Genomic DNA, 23,088 nt, shown 5'->3' with positions numbered 1-23,088 from the left:
TTTTAGTTGAGTCACTTTTTTGTTCATTGTATGTGTGTAAGAACAAATATAACACATGTGAAACAGAGTTGTGTGTGCCTCTTATTTATTTGTCTTCATGGGCAATTCACTGAATAAAACAAATACTGTTACAACACAAAAAAATGACCATTCTCCAAAAGCAATTTTGGCCACATGTTATGTACATGTTACTACATAATAAAAAGGCCTCCTCATATCACTGTGTCCTCCTTTTTAATGATTAAAAAAAAGAAAAGAAAAAGCATGTCACTGTTCACCAAGCATTTACATTGGAATCAAATGCTCAGGTCAAACCACCTTTACTTTTTTATTTGCAAATGCAAAACTTGTCAACAATAAATAATACTATAAAATGTACACAAAAAAGATTGACAGTCCACCACGAGTTAAAACAGTTTGGATGATTAGGAACGAGAAAGTCTGGAAGGGGTGGGGTGGGGTGAGGGGGTTCTCTTCTTAGCAAAAATGTGACGGTCCATACAAGCTACAGAAAAAGCTGATCATCTATACATTGACACTAGCAAGATAACAAAGTTGTTGTTTCTGGTATATTTCATTTTGTACAAAGAAGGGAGAGTCTTCTTTACAAGCGAGCATCATTGTCTTAACTGGAGAGATTATACAAGCAAGAGTTAAGGCAACTTCTCCGTTGTTTCTGAAAAGTAACATGAAGTTGAATCATGTTTTATTTTGCCTGTGGACCACTTGTTTTTAGCAGTTTTGGAGTTGGTTGTCATTGCATAATTAAGGCTGCTGACCAGGCCTGTAGTCCATCGCCAAAAAAGGAATGCTGGATATTTGTCACGAGTCGGGTTGCCATCACAAAGACTGACTCGGTGGTCCAGGTTTTCCCCACGAGAGTCAGGCTTTCGCATGTTCGGTGTCTGTCTCAGGCACAGATAGTATACTGTTTGTGACGCCAACACAGCATGGTGCAGATTAGAAACAGACACAATTGGGCATGTTGCTGTAGTCTCTGTATGTAAGTGTCTCTATGTAAGCAGGAGTGAAAACAGACATAACAACGGATTGCAGTAAGTTCCTCATCAAATCAAGCCCTCTCAACATTTTAAATCAGTATGAAAGTACTGGTTAAGATATCTGGGGTTTTCCATCCTAGGAATAAATTTGTTAAATTTTCCTGAAGGCGCCACAAGAAAGGTCAGGGAAAGGTCAATAAAACAAACAGAGTTATTTTCTGGGGAAGAAATTAAATCAGTTTCAATTTATATTCTTCTGATGTAAACTGTATTTTTTGGGAAAGTATTACAGAAAGAAGTAGCTCTACTTAAAGGAATAAGTCACCCTAAAATCACATTTGCACATCTTCCCTGTGGCCTGCCATGCTTTCACTCCATTCCTATCTTGTGTATTGGCTGTAAAGATTTTTGCCTTCTCGTCTCTTCGGTATAATGGAACTAAACGTCTCTTAAATATTTGTGTGCAACAGGTTAGGGTTAGGATTTGAAAAACTCGGCAGAGCAGGGCCCACTTAATTCAGAAACCTTTAATGTACTATTTTCCAAATAATGTCTGCTCTTGTCATGGGAAAATGAAAGGTTTCTTCTGCACAGTCACGGGTGTAGTTCTGTAGGAAGAGTAAATGGATCATGATTTTGGAAATGGGCATTACTGTTGAGTTTTTCAAATCTGTTTTAGCACTTTAAACACACATGCAAATGTCACTCACAGACTGTGTATTTAAGATGGACTAAGCCACCGTGTCGTCACCCACTGACCATTTGTGCTTGGGCTGTTTGGGCCATTTGCACAACGTTGGTTTCCATGCTGGAGCCATAAGTGACTATATCTGGATGAAAGGGTGCTAACACTTGTAAGTTTGGTTAGCAAGCACCACACATACATGCCTGCTAATGAGCTTTAAGTAACAGACTAATAAAATATTATAATTCATTCACCAAAATTAAAGCACAAACCTCTTGAGTGGGCTGATAGATGGCATATTAATTGTCTGAAAATATAATTAAAAATGTTGTAAAAGACACCAACACCTAAACCAAGTGTTGTTCTTATGAAAGGGGAAACTCCAAAAACTGTTTTTGTGCCAGGCTGTAAAACATGGTTGTATGCTCTTTTTAATGTATTTTGACAAAGGAAGCTAACTGAACTTCTTTGTTTTTGGAAAAAGCCTCAAGTGGCCAATCCGGGAACTGCATTCCTTTATATTTCCTGCAGCTCAATGTGATTTAATTCCATTATATCACTATATTCAAAACTACAGCAGCTCACACCAAAAATAACAGCACTAGATGCGTATTTTAGTCTGTCTCTTTAAGTGCAATACAGCAAAAGGCAGACAAGAGCTTCATAAGACTGGCTCCGCTTGCAGAGAATTGAAGCAGAGACGAGGAAAAGCTTAAAGTGACACCAAAGCTGGGCCTTGGCAAGAGGCGAGCTAAGCCTAAATGCCTGACTAAGAGGCGACAGATAGAGTTGCACACTGCTTATTCTGAGTCAACACTCTGTAATCTCAGCTGGGCTCTCTGCTTGCACCTGCCCCACACACACAAACACAAAGTTAAATTTACTATGTGCATTGTGCCACATGAGTATGTATGCTTGTGAATACGGGCGTAAGGAAAAGCTCAGTCTGGTCTTTACAGTGTAGAAAATAATTTTTTACTTTTATACTAATAGTTTAAAGAAAATCAGGGTGCAAGACAAACGATAATTGAAGATCACTTTGTCATTTTAAGACAGATTCTATGTCACGCTTACTGTGACATATCACAGGTCTAAACCGAAAAGAGTATAATAGTAATGATGCTTTTGACATCCACTTCTCTTCTCTTGGGTCTTCTTTTCTTTTCTTTTTTCAAAATAAGTGCTTGTTATTTTGGCAGCTATAAATTATCCAGTCAAATGTTCAGTTTAAAATCCCATTTCCACTAAAAACTAGGTGACATGTTTTGTTTCAACACACCAGAGGCCTTTGGCATGTGATAATACCTTGTCTCACACTGGTACAGTGCACCTCCTCCATAGGAGTGTAAACTAAATGCTGGCTTTGTCTGATGGCGTCCCAGCTCACAGCCGATGTGTAACTGGATCAGATCAAACTGGATGGGTGATAGTTGTGTTGCATTTACTCAATCTTCCCGGTAGGATCTACAAATGCTGAAAATACTTTCTTAAAACAAAAAAGAATTGGCAAAAAAAGAACCAACTTGGCAGAGTTAGTGGACAAAATATTGCCATAAAGAATTTGTCCTCTGTGTGTTTACTGTTCAAATGTTTCTGTTGTGTTACTTCAGCAGTTTTCCCTTCAGTCCCACAAGAATAATTTATGAAAGAGCTGGCTTCCCCCTGCATCCCCCTCAAAATTCAGTGCAGTCAGTCTCAAACTAACCCATGACAGAAACATCACTGGTAATGTATTATAGAAAAGATTAAGTACTAGCCTGCGGAAGCGAGTACCCACTGCAGGCTGGAGGATGCTTCCACATTGCCATGCCATCTCAGTTCTTTTGGTGGTGCAAGTAAGCCTTGAAATGCTCTCTGTTATTACTCTTACTAGCAAAGATTACTGTTTAAGCACACGGGCAGCATTCCAGAGGGTAGAGAAAATGTCAATAATAGGAATGATTATCAGGACAGCTCCATCTTATCCTTGTGTAACACTAAAACTGAATTCAGTGGAGAGCAAACAGACAGATGCCAACGGAAAATGGCAGAGATGCACGATTCCACCCACACACTTACTTGCTGGTGAAGGTTATCTCCAGAATATTTCTCAACATATGTGAAGGTGGTTTTATGCCCCCATCCATAAAAAAAAAAAAAAAAAGATTTCCCAGATTTCTTAATCCCATTGGATTCACCCAGAACTTTGTGACAAGGTTGGCAAGGATATTTTTGCTGGCTGTGAACAAGCACGTGCATTAACACACAGATACCAAATCTGGGCTTGAGAGATGCATCTCTGCAGCCACCATCATGCTCGGGGGAACTCACTATGTGTTCTTAGCCATTCCTGTGTAACGTGAAAACTTTTGTGCTGCTTTGTGCAACTCTCTTTTAAACTGACTTACAGTGTGCATGAATTGTCATTCCAGAAGCATTCAGAGCATTCAGAATGACTTTTTGTGTGTGTGTGCCTTCCCAAAAGATAAAAGGCATTCACGAACAGCAGCACTTGAGCCAAATGACTCGTCTCCAGCTCATATTTCAAGGTGACAGTAAACTCTTGAAAATGATATAATCCCATCAGTTTTTACATTTCAGAGTCAGAACATCACAGAAAAGCAGCTGCAGATTTGTAATCTTAATATCTGATACTTTGGAACTATCAACAGAAAATCTGGGGAAATGACAAATCAAATAGCTTGAAAATCAGTTTGAAATTTCATTAAATCATCCTGGTATTTAATTGTGTATCTACTGCTTCCATAGACATACGTGCATTAAAAAGTCTGGCTCCTCCTCAGCAATATGGCGCCTGCTTTGACTCATCATTCCATGAACTGAAGCAACCGGTGTGGCATCTATGTGCAAACATTTCTGGTGAACAAGCAAATGCCAAGTTGATTTTTAATGCCTCTACAGCTCAGTGACAAGTGATAAAAATAAGACTTACAGGAGCAGAGATTTTATACCTGTGGTGTGGCACAAAGTTGGATTGAAGCGTTTCAGTTTTAGGGGCTCCTTCAGTAATTTTCAAGCAGCAGATTTGAATATCGGACACTACAGTGCGTTCCATAGTAAAAAGACAATACAGAGAGTACTTGTTCGATAGGGGAGGGTGGGTTGAAGTCTAAAGGGGCAGTGTGGCTGAGAGTCTCTAAATGAGGAGAGGAGCAGTGGGGTAAATTCCTCCTGTTGCAGGAATATACTGACTTCAGTTCAGGGATCAAACGGTCCTGGTGGCCATCAGAGTGTCTGTCGCACAGACAACAGTAGTCCACTTGGCTATGATACACATCATCATGTTTGTTTGGACTCATCGGTCATCAAAGGCGATTTGTGGTGCTGGTAGACTGGACGATGGGTAAGGATGAGGACAGTGTGTGTGTGTGTGTGTGTGTGTGATTTGGAGGTGGGGGGTGGACAAGTGAGTGTCGTTGATGGCACTGCGGTCCTCAGAGCATCCATCTGTGAAGCAGAGTGGGAGGAGAATTAGACGGAGTCAGAGCTGTTTTCGGGCAAAGCTGATGCATGAATTCAAGGTATTTTAATTTGAAGGTAAGTGGGAGAGTGGAGGATGCTCAGAGCAAAGACAGTTTTGGTGTTAAAACCACTGAGGGCCAAATTAAGGAACATGCAGATTTTTAACAGCACTTCCTAATTTGTGGTTTATTCTCCCAGCAATCAGAATCAGCTTGAGGACACTTTTGGGCAAATAAAGAATAAAACATTCAGCTTCTGCGTCTCTATTGGAATAAATTTTACATAATGTGTTAAATATTTCATAATGAATGCCTTGTGATGTTGCAGGCAAGGTGAGATATGGTATTCCACATTTTGCACACTATGGAGGACCAAAACCCTCTAGATAAATAATAAATATATATAAAAAATAAATACATGACTTTATTAAAAATAATATGCAATCAGGTGCACTAAAATAATATAAAAAAAACTATTGTAGGCATAAATCAATTCGAGAAATATATGAATTAATATTTAGAATTTAATTAGCTTCTATTTTTTATTTGCTGGAATTTCTCTGTTTAATTACGGAGTCATTCATTTAGGTTGGGAGAAACAAGAGGAGAATAAATTCTAAGGGAAAATAATGCAGAAATAAATATGGAACTTTAAAAATAAGTGAAATTAAATTCCCCCAAAAAAGAATCAATAAATTAAACGGACAAAATAATCAAAATCAAAGTAATATAAATAATAAACCAAATGGGAAAATAAATATTGAGTAAAATAAATAGATTTTGTGGTACTTTGTTATTCTTTTTAAAAACAAAAAAAAAGGAGTATTAAAATAAATGTAGGCATAATGGATTTACCTGATTGCATTTTTTCTTCAGAACTTAAATGATTTTTTTGTTGGTTATTATTTTGCGCAACCATTTACCAGAAAGCAAGCGAGGGAGGCACTGTTGATCCTCCATATGTTTGCTACTGTATCAGTACTTGCAGATTGCGGCGCATCACTTCTGTTTATTTCAGCTGCTGGTTGGCGTTTAGCAGCGCTGAGTGTGCAGGGGGCTTGATTTCCATCTTTTGTCGTTACCAATTAATCTTATTCAGAGCACTCGCCTCATGTTACCACAACCTGAATTGGTCTTCAATTGCTCTTGAATACAATTTCATTTAATTAATAACTCGAGGATTGCATCATTAAATTTGGCATTAATGGCATAAAAGGCTCCTCATTCAAACTCCGAAGCTCATATACTGCCAGTCACAGTAAAGCAAAGACGGGTATTCCTCTTGTAAAATGACATCAAGGTGCAAGCTCATGTGGAAATGTATGTTTGGTAAATGAGTGTTGGCTAATCACATGACTCCAAATGCTCCTAACATCTAGGATAAATGTATTTGTTTATGTGATGTTGCTGAGTCTTAAGGTTTTATTTCAGAATGGTTTGGCTGTATATTAAGAGGACAAGGCCCTCCTTGTGCACAGCCTGCTTGTACTAACACCACCTTGTAGGTGTGCTGGTTCATTTCATCTTTTCACAAATGGGCTTTGTGTCAGGTTCCCTCCTGCTTCACTAACCCTTTTAGAGTCTTTTCAGTGCCAGTCCCTGCGAGTGCCCCTCCGGGTGACAATCTCATACATCACCTGCAGTCCGTCTGTCACAGTGGATTTAATGCCAGGGAACCTGCACTCTGGCATTATTTTGGAGGTAATAATTCAACTAATGCTTGTTTGACCCTTTCCACTGTGACTGCACGAGGGCACACCGAGTCTGCCCTTGAATCAAGCATCACATTGTTGAAATTCTGATTAAGTGATCAACCCTATTATGTCTTTTCAAAATGACAAAATACAAAATAATCCGGTTGCCAGAGATTTCCAGATGTGAAGATTATAAATATGAAACAGCTTGTTAAAGAACATTTTCAACTGAAGGGAGTCATTTTGAATAGTTTAAAGATGCACCCTCGGGAGTAAGAGACTTTTAAAACCAACTCTTAATTTGATAAACCCCCGACTGTGAATTATGAAATGTCACTGAATAAATATGTTTGAATTTATATTTCAAGTCGGTTGTGGGAAAACACTCACCTCATTTGTTTTGATTGCGAATTCGCAGACACCTCCTCTTCAGCGGCGGCTCGAGCTCAGGACTCCCAGCGGCTGATAGCGGTGCGCTGATGGAGCAGGAGAGGATGGCTGTCTTGTCGGCGGCGGGCTTTGGCACAGGCTGTATGACAACACAGCCTCCGGTCGACAGCAGCGGTAGGGCGTAGGCATGCTCACCCTCCTCCAAGTTGGAGTCAGGATCTGGCTTACCCTCCACCGTGTTACCCATCTCATCTTGTGCTGAGACCCGCTTCCCTGGCTCCCATTCACCTACGGAACAATTGTTCTCTTTCAGCGCCTCACGCTCAAGCTCACCGTTAGCTGGGTGCTTCTCTGCCTCTCCTTCTCCTGCCTCTCCCCTTCGGTCAGATTCGAACGCAGGCGTGAGAAGTGGATGCCATCCTGTACCATTGACTATCACATTACATGGGGCAGCAGGGCTAGTCTGGTGCTGGGGTAAAGATGGGGGCTGGGTCCGTACTGTACTTGGTGAGGGTGGTGTTGTACGGTTAGAATAGTGGGGACTCTTCTGGCTCACTGAAGCTTTGCTGGGAGCACTGGAAGGTAGGGCTGATGATTCCAGTGTGTTAGGGTGTGTGGCCCCTTCTGGCTCCGCAGCACTGAGGAGTTCCTGTGAGAGCAGAGCCCCTTCCCCTTCATCACGATGGCTCTTCCCTTCCCTGCCCAGCTCAGCAGCTGGTGGAGATCTTGAATCTGCCTCTGGCTCTACTTTGACCTGGACACCAGGTAGAATCCTGTGAATTACCTGCTGCTGGCATGATCTTTGGCCCACTGTTAGATCAATAACCCCATCCATCAATCCAGGGCCACTGCTGAGACAAAGGTTGCCTGAGTTGTCCTCTGCCTTCACGGTCAATTCCACTGTCCTTCCTCTCTCTGACCGCACAGGAGAGACACGCCCTCCAGCTGGCTCTATCTTCTGGCTCCCTCTATCACCTCCAGAGGAGCCTGGAGAGTGGGGCCTAGAAGCTGAAGCTTCTGAGGACTCTGGAGCACTTCGGACAGAACCAGTACTCTCAGGTCGGTCCCTGGAGGATTTGGGGTTGAAGGGGATAGGGATTGGAATAGGAATTGGGACCGGGAGGGGTACAATGACAGGATAAGGGACCAAGAGAGTTGGGGGAGGTACCAATGGAGCCAAGGACGGCATGCCAAAGTTCATCATTGGGGGCAGGGGGATGTGTCCATTGGGCATCATGTTGACTGGGGGAAAAGGCGGTAGGCCCGGCATGGGGATTCCAGGGTGTGGGGGAATCATGCCAGGGTTGGGATTAGATGAATGGTGGACATGTGGAGATAGCAGAGGCCTGTGCATGGGGCTTGATGCAGGACCAAGGGTCCTAGGAGGTGGTGGTGGACCAATACCAGGAATGATTGGGTTTGACAGCGGGCTGTTGGGTCCTCCTGGGTGGGCAGAGGTGCGAAGAAATGGGGGGCGGATGTGCTGCATCATTTGATGCTCCATGAACAGAGGCAGGGGCATGGGTCCCCGGGGTGTCATCACCATGGGAGGGCTGCCAGAGGGGACCCCGACTGGTGGGTGAAGAGCAGGAACAGGTGGTGGGGGAAGTGAGGGGCTCTCATGGGGTCTGGGTGTGGGGATTTTGACTGAAGAGGAGGAGGATGGGGAGCAGACAGCTGCAGTGTCTGAGGGTGAGGCAGCTGAAGATGTGGAAGGGGCCAAAACTGAGGTGGCGGAAGGCCCTCCAGGTGAGGGAGCTTTACGTCGAAGGTCCGTTAACGGCGTTCCCCAGGATTCAGGAGTGAGCAGCTGCACTCCTGAACTGCACTCCGGCTTACCCTCCCCTCCAGCTCCGTGTCCTGGGTTACACAGTGCTCCAGGAAGGGCAGCCTGGGTCTCTTTATAGAAAATGTCCATCTTATATTGGTTCAGGCATTTGGCACTGCAGAACTGCAGCCTCCGCTCACCAGCACCAAAGTCCAGGTACTCCTTAGTATGGCGAATATGTTTGCACCAGTCACACACCTGCAAAAAGGAACACACATATATAAGCACCTGTCAGCCTGCATACAAAGGACTCCTGATCTGTTTTTGATGATCCACTACAAAATATTCTCTGAAAAATGTGGGGAAGACGCTTAGTCTCCACACCATCTGTAGAGAAGCTCATTAGAGAAAGATTATTTTTAAGGAAGCTGATGTAGATTGTAAATACTTTTACAGATCTGCTGAAAAAAAAGAAACATTTAACATTGAAGTTCTGCTTTCGACATATTTATGTGTTCTATCTTATGCTCGCATAATGGCGTTCAGCTGCTGAAGTGACTTTGCCTTTAACCTTCTGTCTTAACAAGAAATGCCCATTTACACCTTCTGTTGGCTATAAAGACCAGCGCCTGAAGCACAACACAAAAAGACGATTTCCCTCACACTGGTATTGAATTGTGGGTCAACAAGTCAAATCAGGTTAAACGGTAGAAGGACCACTGTATATTGGTGTAATGGGTAACTGGGTGAATAACAGAATTTTGTGCTGTTCTTTGGGTGGTGAAATGTTTTACTTTAAATATCTTTATAGGTTGCAGGTGATGGCTGAAGCTTGGTGCAAAACGTTCACATTTTCTAACATTATTTTTCTCAGTCGAGCTCTGAGGTTTTTGGCTAAAAGCCACAGTTGTTTGCTGAAAACTATTTACTTAAAGTGACTGCAATATTAGTAAGATTGCAGTTAAAATCAGTTAATCAAGTAAAGCCGGCTACACGTGAAAAGTGTGTATTTCTTTTGGGACCCATGCATTCATATGCCTTTTTTATATTTATATACTGCATAATTTTGCATCCTCCTCTCTCCCTGGACCCTTCTGCTGTACCTCCAGAGCTGCATGTAACTGATCTGTGATTTCTGCCACCAGTTCCTGTCAGGTGTTTTATGTTGTATTGTTTGTTTCCCCTCTTTGTTCTTTTCTCTTGACTCCTTTCTTACTCACACAAAGCAGCATCAGATGCCAAAATGGCTCTACTTGAGATTTCTACCTATTAAAGCAGAGCTGATGTAACATGGCAACATGGCTATAAAGGGGTTAATAGTTCCTTGATATAGTAGGTGGATTGGTTGCATAAAGCCTTGTAAGTCAACAGTAACATTTTACATTCAAAAAATGGACTCGACTTCAGAGATTGCTTCTGTATGCAGAATGCAAACCTGGGCTGGATCCAAACATGTGGAGGCTCAATTGAAAAGTTGTCTTTCTTAGTCACCGCAATGGCAAAGATCCCAAAACGCACTGCTGCACTGTTTCATCAACGTTATACACCTTTTTTAGTGCAAAACGTGCAGATTTTTTGAGGGGAGGAAAATGAATGTGACCCTGGTAGAGCAGATAGCAGTGGGCGAGCCCTGAACACGGAGTTACTCGTCAGGCCACACACAGCTCACTCTGTCAGCTCTGGGAGGAGTGGCAGGTCCTCGCTGGAGATAATTAAGGCATTAATCAGTTGTCAGACCCTTCAACGACATCCATCCATCACACAGACCCTTAAGCCCCCCTGCTGAATGTTAATAAGTCGAGGGATGCAACCGGAAGGTGGATAAACTCCTTTTGCAAGCTGCATAGCAACATTGGATTATTTGGCAGGAAAGTGTCTGGCAGCAGCTGAAAGACAGTGGACTCACATGGGCTTTTGGGCAGATGCACTGCAGCACTGGCCAGGATTTCAAAAAGAAAACACAGTGTGCTGTCCTTCAACTGCAACATGTGTAAAACATCAGGTTGCTTGCCTCGATTATGTGCTTTACATCAGAGGTGAACTGGTTGAAGCAGAGGCATTCACGAAAAGGGCAAAAGTCTGCATTTGACAGTCATTAGAGAGTGTCACTCTAACTTAAAAACTGAACCGAGTTTGAGAGAAGCAGCCGGAGAGCAGCAAAAACAGATCAGAGACTGAACTACACGGCGCTGGAAGCGCTCGGATGTCAGTCCCTTGAATTCTACATGCTTTAACTTCCCATTTAGTCCTCACTAATTCAATGAGCCACGACTGAGTAAAAGTCAAAAAGGTGCTCTCACAAGTTGAGTTTGATAATGGTATGCCCAGGATATTTTAAATAATAAATGTGCTGAAAATTTCCTCGACTCAGAAAGACAGATGGAGAGCACTTAACGACTTTCTGCACCGTGAGTGAAATTTCACTGCGCATTACGCTAATGGAGTTGTGCTTTCTCTTTCTCGCTCTCTCCCGGCTCCTGCACACAGATGTTTGCAGTTGAATGTAATTATGGTCATTTATTTCCATCGTGGCCAACGAACCAGCATCGGCGGTGTAGTTTAACCGTTTGCATTACAACAATTATCCGGCTTCTAAACAAGCACCCCAGTGGTCGACATGTTCTCCCTCCTCTGACTCTCTGACCCAATCCAGAGTCTAGGGAATTTTAGGAATTTTAGGAATTCCCACATTAGTCAGCGACATGTTTTAGTGCATAAGAAAAAAATGAACACATAAGGTGAGGTGATTTGTGAGGGGATTTGAGACATTCTCAGAGGTTAGAGCAATAAATAAACAGCATTTAGTTTGCTGCATTCAAAGAGAATGACCCAATAGAAAAGGTTAATTCTGTGGAGGACAAAAACTGCCGAAATATTAAAAATATAGAAATATATTGCAATTATGCAATGCACCAAAATATTAGAAATAAATGTAGAAATCCACAAATTTATAAACTGTGACATATTTATAATTGAATTATCATCTTTAACGTAAGAATCTTCATATTTACTTGCTTCCTCGTTTAGTTTACCATGTTATTTATTGACTTATTTACTTATTAATCTCTATTAACATTTACTCTTTAACATTTTTCTATTGCTGTATATGTTTCGGTTTTGTTTTGACTTTGTTTTCCTTTCATCAAACAGAAATATGTATAAAATTTAAAACGAAAGGAATAAATACAAAGAAAAACACATACAGAGGCAAATTAAATAAAAAATATCCACTTACGTCACATTTTTTAAAGATAATTTGTGAAATTTTTCATTTTGCCAGGGCTTTAAAAAAATTATTATTGATTTTGGCAGTTTGGATTCTCCATATAAGGCAGGGGCTTCAGATTTCTAAGGATACGTAGGATTTAGGAGATGAAGAGGAAGGCGAAGGAGGAGGTGGCAGCGGGTTAAGAGGCTGGAGAGTTTCAGACGGTGCAGAGATTGTAAGGTTTCATAAGAGGTTGTGGTACCTGAAGTGGTTTTATATGTATGATGAAGAGGTTCGCTGAAAATGAGGAGGTTTAAGCAAGAAAAGTGCATCAAGGGACAGGCTTGGGTATCCCGCCCTGTTAAGGTCGATATGCGATTCTTTTGACACTTCTCACATTGCTTCCACAATCACAAAGTGCAAAACACAAAGATTAAACACATGAAAATGAACCAGGTGCTTGAAGCAAGGCTTGGTTTTTTTGTTATTTTACACTCCAAACAATCTGCAGCAAAGTATCCACCCGTGACGGCTTGGGTTCATCAGAGATTCTGAGAAGAGGCGGACAGAAACACTGAGCTGGCTGTACTGTGGATTTAGTCCAAAAACTAGATCATGTTGCAACAGACTGCCATCTTAAAGCACCTGGTCCACTGGAAGAAGAAAACAGTGTAAAGCTTACACTGATGTTTACACAAGAAAATTAAACTTTGGCAAGGCTTTAAAGACCATCTGCAACATGTGGACTTATTACTATGATTAACCAAACTATCAGTTTCCAGTTGCCTCATTCATTGTTGCAATGGTTATAATTACTTGGCTTACAAAAGAGGAAACATATCTGGTACAGATCCTCTCCCAGTGTTTTATACTGACTACATAGTGTACCTGACTTCTCCATCAAAACCTGAATGGATGAAAAGTTTTAAACTGCAGCTAAAAGCCAAGACGCAGGAGAACCGCACTCTCTGTGAGGTGGCTCTTTTCACAGCCAGCCATCCCATCAGTCATTATAGATGTGACACACAAAGGCCATTCTCACTTGGCCAGGTGAAGCTCAATTGTGCTATATTTCACAGCGCACGCTCACGCACGCACGGCGAGTAAAATAACTTCAGCTGCAAGAGAGACGAGGCAGACCTGGTGGATTGTGTTTGAATGTCAATGCAGCAGACGGGAGATCTATGAGATGAGATATCTACTCAGTGCTTTTCCATAGAAAGCACAGTTATATGCTTCTTCTTTTTTTTTGCAGGGTTTGGGAAAAATCAATACTGCTGTAATATCTGTGTGATGAATTTGAGGCTAGAGCCTGCACATAGCAAACTGAGACAACAAACTGGAGAAAAAGCTGTTGGTGAACAGTTCACTAGAGTCTCTTCAGGGGAAAGGTTTAACTTTGAGGCGTTTACCGACAGGAGATACATTTCCACACCCTTAAATACATAAATTCATTTGGATCTGGACAAGCACAGATTCATTCATCTCCTTTTTTGTCAAACATGTCTTCAAAGTCCTTCCCTTGTCAGCTATGGACAGTGAGATCCAAGTAAGCGACATGGTGAGTGTGTGAATGCCTCTCAGTCATGAGAAAATTACACACTTATACACCAGTCATATGTAGTGTAGTCACTGAATGCTAATCAGTGGAAATATTTAAGGTGACCCTGCATACATCTCGAAATCTAACAGCTAAACATCAACATCTTCCTAATCTGAAGAACTGGCATCAGACTGCTTCTCAGTGAGGAGAAGTTACTTTTATTTTGCCTGTTACCTCCATTTTCAAGCCTAACTAACAAGCTACTCAGGATAGCTTCTTCGTCAGGTAAGCAAGCGTAAGTAGTGCTGATCAGCCTATCAAAAAGCCAATTTCAGAGGTATACGTCTGGCCATGTCTGAAGTCAGAAGTTCTTATGGTTGTTTTGAATGACTGAGGGGTGGAGGGAAAAGCCAGCTGTCACAGAGAGGGAGAGTGGAGATGCAGTAATATTTAATATTGCATTTTCCAGACAGTCTGTCAGACAGCATTGTAGATACATAAACAGTTGGCGCTTCTATAAAACAAGAGTTTAAAGAGAAAATTTGGTGTCTTGAAGACCAAGTCCTGTATGATCAGCGCTAGACTGAATCTTGCAGATGGACATTTTGCTCTGATGTAACTGGATCCTTTGGTTTTAGTTGATTATAAACTATGCAAAGACTTTGGTACTGAGTAGCTGATGTCGTGTAGGCAAAAGCATGTTGTATTAAAGTAAATGTTATAGCCTTTAGTTGGTCAACATAAAATAAATTCGTTAGGAAACAAAACCTGAACATACAAAAGTTAAAAAATGATTCCACGTGTCTGGAATGGGAGACTGGAAGATTGTCCAATAAAATATTATGAATGAGTACACCTGTTTCGCATTACAAACACGTGAAATTCTCGAGATTAAAGAATCTCCTTTGCAACAATGTCCTGGGCATTAACCTAACACACTTTTCAATTGTGGAAGAAGCTGGAGCTCCCAGTGTTCTACACATAGGTTCAAACTCGGTACACTCTAGCTGCCTAGAAACATAACATTACTGTTATCAACAGACATATAGATATATATAGAAGCTGTGACAGAAGCTGTGATAAATTTGAAAGCCCACTAAGTTTACAAATAGTTTTTATTTATATTTAGCAGAATTTTTTAGAAGATTTTAGAAGACAACATACAGTTTTTGTTTACTTTTTTTTTTTTGATAATAACATCTCATTTATATCCACAAAACTTGAATATTGCAACATATGCTCACCAGCCACTTTGTTAGGTACACTTGTGTATTTCAGAAACAGCTGATCTACTATGATTTTCCCGCGCAACAATCTCTTGGGTTTACAGAGAATGGTCCGAAAAAGAGAAAAATATATTGTATGGGCGTCATCAACAAAGTTGATGTCAGACATCAGTTCAATTCAATTTTACTGCTATTTCGCCAAATCACAACAGTAGTCGTCTCAAGGCGCTTTGTATTGTAAGGTAAAGACCCTACAATAACAGAAAGCAAACTCTAACAATCAAATGATGCCCTTTGAGCGAGCACTTGGTGACAGTGGGAAGGAAAAACTCCCTTTTAACAGGACGAAACCTCCGGCAGATACAGGCTCAGGAAGGGGCAGCCAGCTGTTGTGGTTGGGAGGTGAGGGGAGGAAGAGGGGACAAAAATGCACTGCTGAAGAGGGACAAAGACTAATAACAAGCAATGTTCCCTCTAAGCTGCGCGCGTGCGCAATTGCGCACTGCTGGCACGGTCTCTGTGCACAGAAAATCTGCGTTGCGCACAAAAAAAAAAAAAATCTAACCTGAATTGAAATTAAAATTAATACTTTAACAATTCTGTTTTGCAGTGTTAGTCAGTAAGTGACTGGCTGCTTCCGTATGGGATTAGAACGATGCCACCTTATCCCATAGTCCAGCCAATGATGTGATTCACATTCGTATACACGCAGCTAATCAATGTCGTTGACAGGCTATGACAGCGTCCTTATGTGCCGACACCGGTGTTTTAGCAAGCAAAGCGGCGTGGCTGATGTGGAGTGAAGCCACGGTAATGAAGGACAGACGGAACAATTGACAGAAAAAGTGTGGACTTTATACCAGTTTTTAAATTGTGTTGATAGGCCACATAAAACCAGAGTTATGATAAAAATATGTGCAATGTTTGGTTTTCTTCCTGAATACTGTCGTTGTTTATATTTACTGTGGGAAGGAACGGTAAAAGCGGCATTTTATAAGGAAAACACTCGAAAGCCTGTGAGCAAAAACAAAACCAAAAAACCCCACCCTTTCCTATTGGTGGAAAAATGTACCATGTCGACCAATTAAAAATGATATGGTAACATCGCATTTAGTTGTTTAGGAAGGGAGGAAGTTTCAGGAGTGACGGAGGTGTTTTGAGATATGAGAGATTTGAGACTTTTAGCGCAAATCTTGTGTAGTTAGTGTGTAGTGTAGTCAGTAGTTTTGTTGTGTGTGTCAGAACAATGAGATGACTGCTGAATGTTACAGCAGTGATACATCTCCTGTTGTCAGGCCTGCAGGTATCAGGCTGTTGTTCTCCTTTATCTCATAGTGGACAGAAATTATTTTTTGGAGTGGCACAAATCATTTGTGTGGCATCAGATTTGATGCAGAACAGCTGATTGTTCTGTAAATAGTTTGAAATGTTTATTTTAAAAAACGCCTTGGCTGCATTTTTACGTAAATAGCTGCAAAAAACTTTGTTGTTTGCATAACTACTTTGCATAACATACTTTTTTTGAAGAATTAATTGCCCAACATTGGTCATTATATACTGTATTTTGCAGAGAAAGAGAGTTACAGGACTCTCTTATTTTAACTTCCAATAGTGTTAAAATACTACACAGGTCATGAGCAAGATTTTTTAAAATTTTCATTGTAAGTGGGGCTAAAGCAGTTAATTAAAAGTAGTCCAACATAAATGTAAATGCTGTAATTTGATTATTTTAATAAACCGTGGATGGATTCAATGCTGGCGTGACCACAGTGCACACGTCTGCTGTTGCTCACAGTGGTCCAAGGGGCCTCTCAGGGAGTTTGTGTGTTCGCTCAGACACGTGAAAAATTAGAGGGAACATTGATAACAAGTCATGTTTAAATGCAAAGAGGTGTATAAACAGATTGTGAGTGAATAAGAAACACTCAGTGCATCATGGGAAGCATAACTACTACTGCAGCATAACTAAGGGAGGATTCAGGGTCACCTGATCCAGCCAGGTCAGGGAAGAATGGTTGCCCTGAACTGATAAGAAAGTGACAGTAACTCAAAAAACCACTGTTTACAATCTAGGTAAGGATGAAGAATAGCATTTCTGAATGCACAAGACATCCAACTAGGAAGCAGATGAGCTACAGCAGCAGAAGACCACACCTGATGCCACTTCTGTCAGTCAAGAATAGGAAACTGAAGTTACAATTCATATGGGTTCAACACAACGGCACAACAAAAGACTGGAAAACTGTTGCCTGGTCCCATGAGTCTCTATAGCATTAGCTGTGCATTGTTTAAATGTCACAACTAACTTAAGTGTTCTTGCTGACCATGATCCTTCCTCTAAGATATATTTGGCACCATCACATTGCCTGGCAATTACCTAACAATGGACTGAAATGGCACTTTTATGGCAGAGCAGGATATGGGCATGTACTTGTAAAATGTACAGGTATATCAACATTTCCAATAAATATTATTCAGTAAAGCCAACTTAGCTTCACTGCTATTATTGCAATATTATACACCTGCTTTAACTGTGAGACTGCATGTGTCTGACAGCTCCTAAAAAGACTGACACAGCTCACTACATGAAAAATGAAAATGGGCAAAATAAATGGTAAAGCATGAAAAAAGTTCAGAACATAACAAATGGAAACGTTTAAGTGAAGCATCTTGTGCAGCATCTTGTTTGGAGAGGTTTGAGGAAGAGCCTGCTTTACTTTTACAGTAATTCTCAAACACAAACCAGCCCAGGCACATTTCAGACATGACTTGAAAATTACATATTTTTAAACAAAGAACAACATCAAAACATATTTGTGCAGAAGCCATTAAGCTTAACTCTTGTCTGGCATTAAATGGGTATGGTCCTTACAAGCACATCGCTGTTTGTCTTGAAGACAAGCCTGGGCGTGTCCTGAGCAAAGCTGTGCAGGGGTAATTTCCCACCGAGGCCATCGTCGTCTCTTGCCTGGGGGGGAGAAATAATGGCTTCTTTTTACGAATGGACAAAATAAACACGTGAACAGAGGCAACAAGGAAACAGAAATGGGAAAAAAAACAATGAGAAAGATGAACAGAAATGGTGACTGTAAAATGGGTGAAAAGCCATTGGTTTGTGATCAAACCAATGGGCGGGCGAGGGGTGAGGGGTTAAGGATCCTCTGAAACAAAACAGCGAGTGAGTGTGCAGGTGTGTATGTGCAGTTCGCGTGTGCAAGACATTTAGTTTAGGCAGTTAAAATGCTGCAAACAATTGTGCCTATTTAACACCCATCAATCTAAGATACAAGGTGTGATCAAAAAGTTCTGAGAACAGGTCAATGAAAATCAAAAGGTTTATCTGATTTGAATTTTGGGTGATCCCCCCTCCAACAACATCTTCTTGTGCACCTCAGCTTTTATGTTTAGATCTCTCAGTGAGTGCTATTCCCATTGTGTCCCCTCACACCTGTACCGTTCCAGTTGGTGTGTAATCCTTCAACTTGATTTTCAGTGAACAAATATCATAGTGACATGTCCAGGTGGAGAGCAAGGATTGTGCTCATGTGGCCAAAAAGGACTCACTCCCTGGTCTTCCTGAGACCTCAGGACATTACAGCTAAACCCCATGTTGATGTCTCAATCCGGGGACTTGAATTCAGGGTGCATGCCGTCAGTCTTGCTCCTCACCTGACGCTCTGCCTTTAGAATCTGAAACTATGCACTCTTCAGCTCTGTCAATGATCTTCCAAATGAAATTCCCAAGTTCATGTTCACACTGTTCAGCCTGCAAGGGGCCCAAATTGGACTTACACTGAGAAATGCTGAAATAGCACTCATGCTGAAAACTGCCAGGACATACCCGAGAAGATGACCTTGAATGGGAAATCAGTCAAATTTAAAACAGGCAAGCTTTTAAAATTTTATGGAGCTCAGTTCTCAGAATCTTTTGATCCTACCTTGAAGGATGATTCAGGAGATTCAGAGACTTGTTGAAGGTTGAAGCGTTGTCTCATTTCTATGGAAGCCCGTTTCCGCCACTAAAAAAGCAACAAAACAAAAAAAAATGTATCCATAACTCAAAATTTCAAGTTATTTTCTTGAAATTTCGAGTTATTAACTCGAAATTTCGAGTTAGCTCTGCCAATCAGTAATCTACGAGAATGAGGTCACTTTCTTGTTACCCGGAAGCATGTGGCGCAGAGTAACGCGCACTAAAAACAGGATCGCAACAAATTGGCTCTTTCGCGAGTATGTTGGCTGATAGTAACGCCATGTGATTCAGCTAATAACACAAGGATTTCATCATTTTTGAAGCCACGCTGAAAATACTCAGCAATCTGTGCATTCATGACTGGATGTAATACTGGTAGCTTAGCTGTAGCATTTGTAGCTGAGGGCTTCAGCTTCTGGGTAACAAGGAAATGAGGTCATTCACGTAGATTACTGATTGGCAGTGCTAACTCAAAATTTCGAGTTACTTTTCTCAAAATTTCGAGTTATGGATCCTTTTTTTGTCCCTAAGTGGTGGAAACGGGCTTCCATACATTTCACCTCATTTTAACCCAATTTTTAATTTAAGAAAAAAAAACAACAACACCAAAAATGTCTGAAAGACATTTCAGCCAATACTTTTTCTACATGAATAACTTGCTTCCATTACTTGCTTAATAGCTTGTCCCTTTGAATATACTGCCAACTGTAGCACTGAGGCTGATATTGTTTTCACCTTGCAGGTCAGCTACTTGGATTTTCCTGGAATAATCCTTTGCCTCCTCCCAGGTTTACTCTTCTATCCAACATTTTTAAATTTAGCTGTAATGTCCAGACTTTAATATAGTAAAGGTGTGGTCTGTGACCTTGTTGTGGTCACTGGTTTTAGGGCACATATACAGTGTTTTAGCTTAAAATCAAAACCAGCTATTAGAATCAGAATACTTTATTACTCCAAGGAAAACTATGTGGTCACATTTGCTCCAAGGCAGCAAGAACAATAAGTGTCAATAATTTGAGTCATTAGGGAGTTAAATTTCGGTGTGGCCGTTTGCTAAAGTTTCTGATATATTTGGCTTGGAATGATAACAAAGACAACCTCAAAGAGCTCCCTCCACTCTGCTTGCTGTAATGACTGAATGACATAACATGAGGTTGGCGTAACTGTACTGGAAGGTGGAGGGTGGTCCACCTTAACAGGTGCCACGAGCTAACTAAACCAAAGAGCGAGGGAGATGTCGTGCAAGTACAATCTGCTCACACCCACACAGCCATTATGCTAGCTAATGATATCAGTTCATGCATTTCAATGAACATATGTTTTTGCTTTTTTTCCCGCAAGTGGCTGAAATCAATCTTTCCTCTTCTGCTGATAATCTTAATGGCGGAAAGCAAGCTCGTTAGTTTTTTATAAACCTTAAGCCAGAAAAAGTTAACAGAACTCAACAAAGAAGGCAAAAAGATGTTTTACTGAATGAAACTAACTTGACCTGAGAAAATGTGATTTGTGTGTATTTATGTTTGCTAAACTTAGCATTTATTAGTCCTACCATTGTTGATTTAATTATAACATAAGTAGTGTCGAACTGCGAAAAGATCTGCATAACCTCCATCTTGCAAATTGTCTAACGAGAAAGATGGAAAATAACTTTACAAGTTTTATTTTTGTTTTCACCGAGCAGACGATCCACCTACTCACTTCACTCATGGTGTCAGCATTCCTAATCTAGCTAAGTGTAATCATCTCAGAATGGAAGAAAATGACACAGAGACTCACACAGGAGTTCATAAAAAATATATAATTTGTTGATCTTCGGGTTTCAATAGGCGGAAACATACCTCGACAAAAACGAGCTAACGCTCTAACCGGACAACAAAACCAAAGAGATGTTCCCAACAGGCATAAAAAACATTTAGAAAAACTGGTGTCCCTGCCAAGTCTGTTCTTACCATCAGAATCAGGAGCATAACCTCCATGTGTAATTTTAATACTGTCACGGCTACATTTTGCTATATAAGGAAACACGTTTACCTTGAAGGATACGGCGGGGGAAAGATGTGACGCCAGAAAAGGCAAACCTCTAATGTTTTCCCTCGGTAATGATGGCGGTTTAGCTTATTTTCTTAAGCTATTCATTTGTGTGTGAGCGTGTGTGAGCTGAGGATGCTATAAACGTAAATAAAATATGATGAATCTGGGATTTGTGCATTAAACATTCAGTGCATACACAAATTACTCCATATTTATGGGCACACATTCTTCATGAATCAGATTAGCTCAGGTTAAATGCATCTGAACATGCTGCAGACTCCAAATATGCTAAAGCTGATTAGAAAGATACTGGGGCTTAAACTGTAGGATTTACAGTAACCTATCTATTAGTTATACAACCTCAAATAACGATAATGTGATTAATTTGCCCGAATAGCTATTGTGCTTTTACTTTCCATGGCAATGCTTTTAAAATACAAACTTCCTTTACATGTTTGCGCCAGCTGGAAAAGGAGCCACCTTCTCCTGCACCCTGTGAGTCATTCATTATGTGCAGTGTGAAAACTGAGGCAGTCAGTGCTGCTGTGCCAGGTGTGGGCAATTCTGTTACAAAGAGGTTATTGGAGAAGCTTTGTCTGGCACGGTGCCCAATGGCTCCATTGTGTTTCATTAAATGAAATGCACTTTTATATAATGTAGACCCCAGTGTGATCAAATTAGTTCATATTTTACAGCCAAGGGGTGCTGAGACACTGTTATCAGAAATTGAGATTTAACCTCGATTAGACATGTACATCATGCCGTTTGCAGCCCCGAAGCTGACATTTCAAATTGAGCCCGTGCACTGACAGAAGAACCGCTGATTTGAGTAGCGCTCTTTCATATTATGTTCCCTTTAAATTGCTCCCTGCAACCTTTGATTTGTCATGGGTAATTTGGCCTCCAGCTCTCTTCATCTCTCGATGATACCAAAGGGCAACTCTGGCGTATATTTTACATTTTTAGTCCAGAGACTGATTGAGTTTGCCTCCACTCCCATCTGCTTTCATCACCTCCAGGTAGGGTTTCCCATTCCAAGCCTGGTGCAAAGATACTGCTGTCTTGAGTCACGAAGCATGCTGTTGTTTGTACCAGAAACGACACAGTGTACAGATTTGACAGAAAACCTTGTTTTGTGAGAATTTACAAAATAACAGGCACATTTTTTGGGGGGGTATTTTTACTTTGATTTTGTTTTCTCCAACCTTTCATGACAGGGTTTATGAGGTCATGGTTATTTAGAAGCTGTGAGGTGTAGGCTGACCTACATATGGCTCCAGAGTTTGGGTACGGACACATCGCACTGACTCAAAGTCAGGTAACCACACATAAACAATCACATAATTTTAGGCAGGCATTTGGACACACACACACACACACACACACACACACACACACACACACACACACACACACACACACACACACACACACACACACACACACACACACACTCTTTCTCTCTCTCTCTGATACACAAAAAGATGCACCATTGTGCTATTATTCTGCCTCCAGTTTGTGCTCTGACCCTCTGGCCCAGCGCCAGTTCATTTGCATATTGTACTAATGAGGTGTTGGCACTGCGAACGAGGCGTGAGGCACACACAGGGAGCCACACAGATAAAGGGGATGGGACTGAGATAGATAGCTAGACAGACAGATAGACATGGATAGATGGCTAGATGGACAGACAGATAGATAGACGAATAAATAGATTGATAGTTAGTTAGTTAGTGCAGGACATCGCACGTTGATTTCCTCTCTGCCGGCTCCACCGTCCTGACGGGACGTCACACCAGCTGCCACCACGCAAGCCTCCATCTGGGCATGCATACACGTCCAGGTGTGTGTGCCCATCACCTCCCAAAGAAAGGCGCTCGTAGGCAGGCTTTTCCAAATCCAAACACAAACACAGCCGCGCGCACTAGAGCTCATCCCAAATCCTGAAATGAAGGTGCAATCCTGGCACTATGCAAATGTCAGGCAAGGAAGTGAACGGGCGCACCCCCAAATCAAAAGACAAGTTTGCCTCTACTCTCTGCACCTTGGAAAGACAAACCATTCGATTTTGTTTGCAAAGCATCACTGGAGATTTATGCATGCATGAG

General features: G+C 41.3%; 1 protein-coding gene across 6 annotated transcripts in view; it reads right to left on the bottom strand.

Annotated features, from left to right (window-relative positions):
• Positions 1–23,088, bottom strand: part of sobpa (sine oculis binding protein homolog (Drosophila) a) — a 69,990-nt gene that overhangs the window by 5,181 nt on the left and 41,721 nt on the right. For 2 of the 6 annotated variants that reach the window (XM_085442476.1, XM_085442478.1), the window contains 4 exons: positions 18,915–18,995; positions 17,849–17,944; positions 7,232–9,257; positions 69–5,133 (listed from right to left, as the gene is read on the bottom strand). In XM_085442476.1, the coding sequence (XP_085298602.1) occupies positions 7,233–9,257; positions 17,849–17,944; positions 18,915–18,995 (2,202 nt within the window). In that variant the 3' untranslated portion in view covers positions 69–5,133; position 7,232. Of the gene's footprint in view, positions 1–68; positions 5,134–7,231; positions 9,258–17,848; positions 17,945–18,914; positions 18,996–23,088 lie in introns of those variants that run through there. The other 4 variants (XR_014916946.1, XR_014916945.1, XM_085442477.1 and 1 more) reach the window with 4 other exon arrangements.

This window comes from Copadichromis virginalis, linkage group LG19 (assembly GCF_057382275.1).
Source record: "Copadichromis virginalis isolate Kocher_CV1m ecotype Utaka linkage group LG19, C_Virginalis_male_GT1.1, whole genome shotgun sequence".
NCBI lineage: Eukaryota > Metazoa > Chordata > Actinopteri > Cichliformes > Cichlidae > Copadichromis > Copadichromis virginalis.
This window is presented reverse-complemented; position numbering and strand designations above follow the sequence as displayed.